The sequence below is a fragment of the Anoplophora glabripennis genome, unplaced genomic scaffold, assembly GCF_000390285.2.
Source record: "Anoplophora glabripennis isolate ALB-LARVAE unplaced genomic scaffold, Agla_2.0 scaffold373, whole genome shotgun sequence".
Lineage (NCBI taxonomy): Eukaryota > Metazoa > Arthropoda > Insecta > Coleoptera > Cerambycidae > Anoplophora > Anoplophora glabripennis.
Genome location: NW_019417316.1, coordinates 236631 through 247695, shown reverse-complemented (window position 1 = coordinate 247695; position 11065 = coordinate 236631). Strand labels below are relative to the sequence as shown.

The 11065-nt window shown below is 33.2% G+C and overlaps 1 protein-coding gene across 1 annotated transcript; it reads left to right on the top strand.

Moving 5' to 3' along the window:
* The first annotated feature begins 1575 nt into the window (after positions 1-1575).
* Positions 1576-7217, top strand: LOC108908937 (nucleoplasmin-like protein). The gene is made up of 4 exons (XM_018713128.1): positions 1576-1721; positions 1888-2010; positions 2245-2513; positions 6856-7217. The coding sequence occupies exons 1-4, from the start codon at positions 1700-1702 to the stop codon at positions 6958-6960; spliced, it is 519 nt and encodes a 172-aa protein (XP_018568644.1). The 5' UTR covers positions 1576-1699; the 3' UTR covers positions 6961-7217.
* Positions 7218-11065: the final 3848 nt, after the last annotated feature.

The following is an 11065-nucleotide window of genomic DNA, read 5'->3' as shown; positions in this document are numbered from 1 at the left end:
TCTGTAGGAGAAGAGGTAACTCTAAAACTTGTGTTGAATGCTGTTTCATGTTGGAAAATAAGGCAGATTATTTATGAAAATTTAATGTTGATAAAAGAAATTTAAAGGGACTTCCTTTATTTTTACTTAATATATCAGATTCTTCCTCAGAAACAAATTTCTCCACAGACAAACTATTGACTGATGTTGAAATTAACTTTTCTGAATTGATTTAAATTATTTCTTCATTTCTCATATTTTTTATGATAAATTGCCAAACAATTCCAAAATAATTTGGAATTGAATTTTACATTTCAAATAAAACCTACTTTCCCTAACCTCTAGCTAAAAATCTATATTAATCTTAATGAATTTTAATTCTTATCTACGAAACTGTACAAGTCTAGTCATTTTTTTTGTTGTTGTTTCTTTTCAATCTTTGAGTCACCCGGTATCTTTATTCGACTTGTACTTATTTGCGACGCCCGGTATCTAGATTCTTTTCTATATCTATATAGTGCTGGTAACGCGACGACCAAATTTTCTTGTAGACGTGTTGTTAATTGCCTAACTTCTTTGCAACTTCAAGTTCTATGTGTATTTTGGATTCTGGCAGTTAAATAGAGATAAAGTTTTTTTTTGTGAACTTACTGGATTAATTTGAGCTTGCAGCGGGTACAACTTTGTTTATTATTTTTGTACTTGACTCACTTCGGTTTTATAGCCTTACTAGGTTGGCGTAATTGTTTTTACAATTTTGTCAACTTTTCTTTTTGTTTTAGAATGACGGTTGCCCTTACATGGCTTAAAACAGGTTGACTATGGGAATTTCTGGCAGTTCTAAAATAGATTTATGCTAAATAAATGATTGTTAGATTTTTTTGCTCTAGAATTCACGTTCAGAATGCACGTAATTCGTGTCAGTGAATTACTGGTTGCCTTTATAGGGAGAAATAAATATTGATAATTTTATTTAAAAAAATAGCCTCTTACTTCTGAGGAGTAATGTTTTTTAATGAGTTTATAATCCAAAGTATGTTATAGCTACTATATCACTCTTAAAACACTTACTAAATCAGTATTTACTAAGTCAGTAATTTAATATTTTAACTAAACCTGAATTACCTAAAGGATTAGTAATTAGTACTAATACTAATAGCAATATTAATTAAGTGTAAAAATGTGAATTTTGAAATTTAATATTTATTTTTAATTTTTGTAGTTTAATTAAAAATGGAAAATTGATGAAAATAAATATCCGTGTTTAGGAAAACAAAAAACCTAAAATTTATTTTCCCTGAAGAGGCTACATATGCAAAAGTTACTTGATACTACTTTCCTTACTTGAAATTTTACTGGATTAGTGACTAAAGCTACACCTACATTAGAAATGATATTTGTTTTATTTATTAAATTGAATTTATGAATACTAAGACTTGTTTAACAATATAAATAACAACCATTATTAGTAAATATGCATATAGATATTTACTTACTCATAAAATAAATATATAAAACTTATTACAATAAAAGTTGTGACCTTAATCACTATTATATACAAAGGCAACTGTGGCTCCCTCTTCATCTAGTTTCACGGCTTGTCTACCGCCATTAGAAATTACGCTCAGCAAGCAACTCTCTTTTCGCCTTCGACTCGTTTGCTTTGCCGGCTCTAGTCACGTGCATTTTTATAATTATCTAAGAACATCTCATAGATAAAATGGCAGATGAATATTTTTTCGGTAAGTAAACCTTTAATAAAGTTTATTTTATTCGTATCCACTTTTATTTTCGCGATATCTTTCTTATTTACACTCTGAGCTGTTGGTAAATACTTGGTGGCGAAGCCGGTATTTGCGCGCCATTGTGGCTGTGGATTGTTTACAAGATTTTCTTTATTGTTTGCAGCTCTTACCCTTAAAGGAAAAAGTAGCGAGGTCTGGGATCCCGAAGCAAAAGGGGCTGAAGACTACCAAGGGGGCCACAAATTAATTATCAAACAAGCGTTACTAGGACCAGAAGCCACCGAAGGTCTGTATTATTTTTTTATTCGATGTCCTCCAAATTTCCAGACGCTCTTCTAACAACTTACATGAGCTTTTACTTGAGAATTTTCAAATCAAAACTTGAGCTTTGTTTCACAGGATTTCTAACCTCAAAAACCGCCCATCATTTTGATGGCCATGACTAATTGAAATTATAACGCAATTCACATATTATTTTTCAACTTGATGAAAAGTTCGCTTTTAAAATATGTATTTTTAGGTGAAGTAAATGTAGTACAGGTGGAAGCTATGACATGGAAAGATTCTGTAAAAATACCCGTGGCCACATTGAAGGCTGGAGGACCAAACAATCAAGTATTGTTAGATCTCTCATTCCCAGATCCTCCCGTGACGTTCTCACTTGTTCAAGGCAACGGACCAGTTCACATCATCGGACATCATTTAATCGGGAGTCCGATGGAGGAATTTGATGAAATGGACGAGTTGGAAGAGGAGATGATAGATGATGAGGAGGGAGAAGAAGGAGCTGTAAGTACAGTTTTAATTCATTCAGTTTAACGTACATATGTATGGGGAATATTTTCTTGCACTTTTTATTAGCGGCCTATGGAAATTTATTATTTCAATCGGGATTGGGAAAGTGCCGACAAACAAAGTTTTTTGGATGCTTTTTTACTTTAGTCCTTATATTTTGTGTATATTAAGGAGTACATATCGTTTTTGTGTTGTCATAATTGTGTGATTTTTTATTTTATTTGATTTTGAATTTGACAATAACAAATTTTATGTTTGTTACATTTTGAATAAAGCTATTTAATATTATTTGTAAATACTTGGCATATTTTGCACTTAACAGTAATGCTTTGCTTAGTAATCATAATTTTCTTAAAATGTACATTATGTATATACATTTTTTTCGCTAGCAAAGTTAAATTAATTGACTTGTATACCTACATTACAAATGTATTGGCCCCTCACTAAGGAAAAAAGAAGGGTTTTAGGTCCTAATATACCAGAGGAATTTTTCTAAAACTAATTAAAAAATTACTTGCACTTTTAACAAGTCATCGAGCTCAAACCTTTCTTCAGTCGTGATTTTCTTACAATAAAAAAGAAAAATGTTAACTTACGTTTTCTTTCCTTCTGTTCTTGAAAAAAATGATAAGTTATGTTTATGAACAGTGGATCTAAAATATTTGTGCAGGGTCGTTTTGTAAAAATGTTAAATACGTCTGAGACGCCATCGCCTTCGAAGAAATCGGAAAAGTAAAATATGACTAATTTTTTATTTTTGTTATGGAATACCCTGTATATTTTTAGATATTTTTTTGGTAAGTGTTCTCAAGATTATAGTTGTAGGATGCTCGAGAATTAATATAATATTTTTTAACATTCTTCTGAAAATACCAAATATTTCAAGTTTCTCAAAAATGCACTTAATTGCTTAATATTTTTCAATATTAAAAAAATTAGTTATTTAAAAAAGTAGTTATTAAAGTGTGTCACTACCTGCATAGTATAATAAAAAAAATACTACATTTTTGCTCAATGCCCAATAAACTATCGCCGATATATCGAGATATCTGACTGAAAGGGTTAAAAACTATATTGAAATGATCTTTCAGATCACGATCAGTACAATCGATTTTTCACAATCATTTTATCGTAAAATAAAAATCATAGCGGTTGCCGTCTGCATTTGCGTGACCTGATGTGCACTACGGGGAGGTTGCTATAGATCGGACTTAGCACATCATGGGATTCATCTGTGTACTTGATATTATTTCGAAGCCGCTCGTAGCCTAAAAACCAAAGTTCAGGCAATACGAGTGCATGTGCCTAAAGTCCAGTCACCAGATCAACATGTGCAATAACATCTTATTCCGTTCATTTGTATGCTCATCAACAAACTCTTTATCATTTATCCTCGCGATTTTATCGTCATCTAGTTGTTTCTGGCTTAAAGTTCGGCAAGTCGCCGCAGCATGCATAAAATATTTTGTTGCCTTTAGTGGCTCGAAACAAATACTGCATATTTGAAATAAAATGTTACTTTATGCATAAAAGTATTAATAGATAAGATTAAAATTTTTTTACATTATTTCACCAAAAGGTACTTTTGAATCAATCGATTAATCAAAAGTATTAAATGAAGTTTCTCGTATTTTTGTAAAGGTATTGGTGGATAAATGTTTTTTAAAAAAGTAAACATTAGTTTAATCCTATTTCAAGATTACATGTTGGTTTTATGCATAAAGTAACATTTTATTTCGAAGACCCAGCATTCGCTTCCAGCCACTAAAAGCAACGTAATATTTTATGCATGCTGCGGCGACTTGCTGAACTTTAAGCCAGAAACAACTAGATGACGATAAAATCGCAAGGAAAAATGATAGAGTTTATTGATGAGCATACAAATGAACGGAATAAGATGTTATTGCACATGTTGATCTGGTGACTGGACTTTAGGCACATGCACTCGTATTGCCTGCATTTTNTGCTGAACTTTAAGCCAGAAACAACTAGATGACGATAAAATCGCAAGGAAAAATGATAGAGTTTATTGATGAGCATACAAATGAACGGAATAAGATGTTATTGCACATGTTGATCTGGTGACTGGACTTTAGGCACATGCACTCGTATTGCCTGCATTTTTGCTACGAGCGGCTTCGAAATAATATCAAGTACTTTGATGAATCCCATGATGTACTAAGACCGATCTAGCAACCTCCCCGTGGTGCACATCCGGTCACGCTAATGCAGACGGCAATCGCTATGATTTTTATTGTACGATAATGATTGTGAAAAATCGATTGTACTGATTGTGATCTGAAAGATCATTTCAATATCGTTTTTAACCCTTTCAGTCAGATATCTCGATATATCGGCGATAGTTTATTGGGCATTGAGCAAAAATGTAGTATTTTTTTACTATACTATGCAGGTAGCGAAATCTAAAGCATTGTAGCTTCAGCGAAATGCAACTTTTACCCATGAATTTTTAGGGCTTGACGCCCATTGACGCTATTAATCTACCACTCAAAAGCTACAAAACCCACTTGGTTTCAAGCGAAAACCAATTTACATAAGGATTCTGGCGGGGTCGTTTGCAAAAAAAATTAAAATAGCTGACCCTGTGATAGGGTGTTCCAATTAAAACTACGCACCTGGAAAAATTGGAATTAAAAAAAAAAAACAAAAAAAGCCTGACACGTTGATTTCCTTTTCAAGGGGGACACGTGATGGCGTAAGTTTTGGTATCTTGGAAGCTATCCCTTAGACAAAAGCGTAAAATACCTCTAAACTTTAAATGAGACCCTATGTTGAGTGACACCTCATTTTAAAGGTTTTTTAGTTCTGTTCGCGACGACATACGACTTTTTAAATATTGGTTTAGATACGACAATAAAATCATAACTTAAAGAATAAGACAAGATATTAATGAATGAATATTATTAATATTATATTATATATTATTTTATTAAGTGTTCAAATTGGTTTCCCTCCGCTTCCCTGCAATTATAAAATCTTTGCTCCAGTTCTGAACTAATCAGTTCAACATTTTTACTTTAAACGAGACAATATTGTCTCGTTTTATCTTGTCTAGACAATATTCCGTAAAATTATCACAGAATCGACAATTCCAGTTCGTGTTCAGTTTAAACAATTGCTGGAAAAGTGAAAATAATTAGTTTATTCTACAAGAATACTGACTGCTTGGCAGGCAGAACAAATTTTTAATGACGCAAAGTTTAATTGAGTGATCTCCCAGATCGCCAGATCTAACGCCCTTAGACTTTTTTCTATGAGAGCACTTAAAGTTGAAAATTTATGCAACATGATCGAATCGGCTTTGACAGCGAGTTGTTCAAGAATGTTCTCAGATAACACCCAAAATGCTTCGAAATGTTCTTTTGGAAATGGTGCAAAGGTTTTAAGTGATGATTTTATCGTTATGTCCAAACTAAAATTTAAAGTCGTATGTCATCGTGAGACAGAATTGAAATAGCTTTAAAATGAGGTGTCACTCAACTCGGGGTGCCATTTAAAGTTTAGGGGCATTTTACGCCCCTGCCTAATGGTATCTTCCAATACACCAAAACTTACGCCATCACGTGTCCCCCTTGAAAAGAATATCGAAGTTTATAAGTTTTTTTTTTTTTTAATTCCGATATTTTCCAGGTGGGAAGTTTTGATTGAATCACACAATTCCGGCTGCAATATTTTTTTTTTGTAAATTTTTACTTGCATTATTTTGTAATTTGCGTACATAGGACCAATACGTTTGAAACGTATAGTAATAATTAAAAGGCACTGTAGGGACCAAAAATTATATTTAACGTTCCAACTATTTTTGATTACATCATTTTACGAAATTATGTATTTGTTATCTATTCAAAAACAAGACAAAAAAAACACCAAAAAACTTCATGAAAAATTGTATCTCGTGTCCGACATTTTATTTTCCTGCGTGAGAAATCTAAGATTTGGTAGAAAATGATGCCGTTTCATTCCGTACATTTAAGTAAGACCAGTACTTTATTTTTGTTTTCAATTGGCAAAACAGAATCCTATTCTCATTTGGTATTTTTCGTAAAACATTTTTTTTCTTTCAAAATTTTATTAATTAGGATGTCCATATACCCGAGAAATTGAATTTTCGGTAAGGAAATGGGTGATGTCTCGAGGAATTTCTATGGACATCCTACTTGGTACAGTTTGGCTGATTTATTGACGAGATTCCCGTTTTTAGGAGGAGGGAAGTGATAGAAAACGAAAAATTTCAAATGGAAATTCAAAGGTGTGCAAATAAAATAACGGGACGCCGTTATACCATTTTTGTAATGTTAATTATTTCCGTTTACAGGAAGAAGAGGAGGAGGAAGACGAACCCAAAACCAAAAAAGCTAAAACAACAAATAGCACCAAGGGCAAAACTCCGGTCAAAAACAACGCCAAGGCCAAAAAGTAAACGATAATCCTCTTGTGTTTTATTCAGTAAGTTAATTTCTTTTTAATGTCACGCTGGAATTGGACTCGGTTTATGTAAGGATCCGCGAGGACAATTCCGGCGATTAACTATGTTGCCCCATCAGCGTATTTGTGAAGTTCTTTTAATTCCAAATGTAACTTTTACGTCAACTTAATTCTTAAGCGACACTTTAGGTATTTATTGGAAATTCAGTTGTTGTAAATATACAATCTCATTAAAATAGTTTTTTTCTAATAGTGACGTGTTTTATTTGTCCGTTATTCCGTCGGCATGAACGAGAAATATCCGAGAAATATGACGGCTACGAATTTAACAGCATATCGGACTTTTTGCACCTGGTGCGCGCTCTAAATGCTTTCGTGCTTTATTATTCGAGTTCATATTTTCCTTCTTTATTTTTCGAGTTTAATATTTTTGTTATTTCTATTGAATATATTCGTTCTTTTTCAAGAAATTGAAAACGGAAATTTAGCAACCAAAAAAAAAACAATACTGACGTGGAATAATTTAAGTGAATATTATTATTAGAGGTATAAAATGATTTGTATTGCAAAAAAAAGTAGTGCAATATTTTTTTGAAATTTTCCTGAAATCAGATCGGAAATATTTCAACTGATTCTTGCAATACAGGGTGTTTCGCATAAGAACCAACACGGAGCAGGGGCATGTAGGGGAACCCAAAATATGGTGATTTAACGCAACTTGCCTTTACACTAAGCTGTACCCCTGAAAAGTTATAGGTCTTGAAAGTGAGGTTTCAAATTAAAAAAAAAAATCAATATCAGTGATACTTGAACTTACAAGGAGAAGGTAAGGTAGTCGGATTTTTGTAATTTTTGATATTTATGGTACGGGTAGTTTGGACGTTGAATAAGAATTTTCCGAAGTAGTTCGACGCAACGTTCATAAATTACCGAGATAATCGATTTTGAAGTTTTACCTGCCAGCTAAATCCAGTAGATGCGACACATTCTTCAACTGAGAGCGTGGCCTAGTTGGTAGCATTCGCGTCTGATAGTCACGAGATCGTTTGAGTTTCATCGCGTAACTTTTTTCAAAACGCACCATATGGTTTTTTATTCTAATGACTACTTATGTATATGTTTCAAATATTTCATTAAAATGGTTGTTAAGCAATATTTATTAAGAATTAACAATAAAGTTCCTTTAAAAAAAAAAAACAAACGAGGTCGGGTAGGTTTTTTATTTTATTTTTAGTATTTAGCATTTTACGCAGTGTGGCATAAGCCAGAATGATAATTGTCATAGAAACATGGGAAGCAGACATTTTTAAAGCATCTAGCACGTCGTGTAAATTTTTTATGTTTTTCGACAGGCACATTTTGTTTTCAAAATATCAACTTCGAAGCAAATTTCGTTAACATTTTGAAAGATTGTTCTTTCATCACACAGTTTTGATGCTTCTCTACCCTTTGTAGAACTTACCAAAACTTTTTATTATGCCCGAGCAGGTGTGTTTTGTAAGCGGTTTTTTTAAACACGGTGAACGACCCACACAACCTAGCTCAAAATGTTAATTAAACACTTGAAGAATATTCCTGCATACAGTTCTTATAATATTTCATTTGTTAATAATTTTCGAGATAAGAAAAAGAAAGAAAGCTAGTTGCTTAAAAAATTTCTGCATCCCATCTTTCTACGATAACTACCATTCTGGCTCGTGCCACACTGCGTAAAATGTCAAATACTAACATAAATATAAAATAAAAGAACATCCTACCTGACCTCGTTTGTTTTTTTTTAATGAAACCTTATTGTTAATTCATAATAAATATTGTTTATCAACCAATTATGCATTTTAATGAAATATTTGAAACATATACATAAGCAGTCGTTAGAATATTTCGTTTGTTCATAATTTTCGAGATGAGAAAAAGAATAAAAAACCATATGGTGCGTTTTGAAAAAAAAAATAAAATGTCACGGGACGGACTCGAACCAGCGATCTCATGACTGTCGGACCCGAATGCTACCAACTAGGCCACACTCCCAGTTGAAGAATGTGTTGTATCTACTGGATTTAGTTGGCAGGTAAATCTTCAAAATCGATTATCTCGGTAATTTATGAACGTTGCGTTGAACTACTTTGGAAAATTCTTATTCAAGGACCGAACTACGCGTACCATAAATATAAAAAATTACAAAAATCCGACTACCTTAAATTCTCCCTGTTAGAAAAACCAAATTGGTACTCGGTGTGAGTGTACAAAGAACATTAATCGACAGTAAGTAGAGTACAATTGCGGCATTTTAAAAGGTTGATAAGGGATGATTCACCATTAAAATGTGACAGAATTTTTTAACCCGTTGGCCGATTTAGTAAATTATTTTATGGGGAATTTAATTCTAAATATTTTCTTACTCTTGTTAGTTTTCAAAAAACATTGTCGTTTTTAACAAAGACATGAATAACTAGTAATACATTTGTAGCAATGTTATTTAAAATCGTCGAAAATTCAAAAGTTAGCTATAAATTTAAACGTAAAACTTGACGATCAGGAAAAAAGTTGGAATAAGAATAATTTAATAAAAAAACAAACAACAGAAATAACATGCAATTTACACTGATAAGTTATAGAAATTATTTAAAATTACCGTTTTTATCTCAGGCATAAATTTATTCTTCGTTAAACTCTACTCTATTCAATAACTGCTGATTGTTTCTAATGGATATGCATATATCCGTAATGGGATTCCACAATTCTACTCGAGACGCAACTGGCAAGGAATACACAAATTCTTTTAACGTTCCCCAAAGAAAGAAGTCGCATTTGTTGAGGTCTGGGGATTGTGAAGGCCAAACTTATGGGCAATTATTTCCTTTTCCAATCTATTTATTTGGATGCTGGTGGTTTAGAAAGTCTCTAGTAATATTACTAAAATGAGGGGGTGCTTCATCATGTATAAACCAATGTTCCACTCCGAGTTGTAGTCGTCAAGTAGATCCGGGAGAGTGTTTTGGAGAAATTCTGAATAAGTTTTGCCATTTCGTCCATTCGGTAAAATAACGATCAATATTTTCAACTCACGTTGGAAATGTCGAGCAGCTACTGAATGAGGGTCTACATAGGAATACTCATGATGGTTGTGTAAATTTGTAATAATCTAACACTAATAGCATGTCAATTTGTTTAAACGAAAACTTCCTGGCCATTTTCAAAACGGCAAACACTTACTAAAATTAAATGACTTTCTTTCCTGATCGTCAAGTTTGATATTTAAATTCATAGGCCACCTTTTCAATTTTCGATGATTTTAAATAACGGCTACAATACATATAGTCCACAGTTTAGGCCCCCCTCTGGAAAGTTGATTACCACATACTTTATAACTCCTGAGGCGCATCCTTTTGACGAGTCTACCTCTACCTCCTCTGTGACTTTTCTCGATTCCTTCGCTTTTCCACTCGGAAAAGTCCAAAACAGCAATTTCTCGGGGTCTTGAAAAGTCAAGACCACTTCTTTTATTTTTAGCTTAAGTAACTGGAAATTTTGTTGCAAATGTCGATTTAAATTTGTCCGACAGAAATTCTTCCGACATTGACATGTCTACCGGCGGAAACATGCCAAAATAACGGTATTGAAAATCAATTACAACATAGGTAATTTTTAGTAAAATTAATTGTAAATAATTAATTCAGTTAAAAAGTATTGTCTGACAAATTTCATGCCGCTTTATTTCAGTCTGAATCGGAAATTTAATGGGGTATGATATAGTACATTGTGTAACGAGTGGGGAAAAGTTGCCAATAGCGCCACGAGGACGCAGTTGACGCACGAGCGAAGCGAGTGCGGAAAGCGCCCAAGTGGCGCTATGGCAACTTTTCCGAACGAGTTGCACATACTATTTTCTATCACAAGTGCGAGTCGTTATGGGACCTATAGTGTAGGGGGTTAGATTCACGGAAAGTGCTAGATAGTACAACTGCGTGATGTTATTTTCATAGCGCAACGCTCCAGCGTTGCGCTATGAAAATAACATCACGCTGTTGTACTATCTAGCACTTTCCAGTGCACCTAACCCCCTACACTATAGGTCCCATAGCGAGCTCGCGTGATAGAAA

Bases quoted from the DNA above. Each gene is read 5' to 3' on its own strand.
- LOC108908937 (XM_018713128.1), top strand. From the start codon at position 1,700: ATGGCAGATGAATATTTTTTCG. The intron at 1,722-1,887 runs GTAAGTAAACCT...TATTGTTTGCAG, and splicing joins GGCAGATGAATATTTTTTCG to CTCTTACCCTTAAAGGAAAA. The intron at 2,514-6,855 runs GTAAGTACAGTT...TTCCGTTTACAG, and splicing joins AGGAGGGAGAAGAAGGAGCT to GAAGAAGAGGAGGAGGAAGA.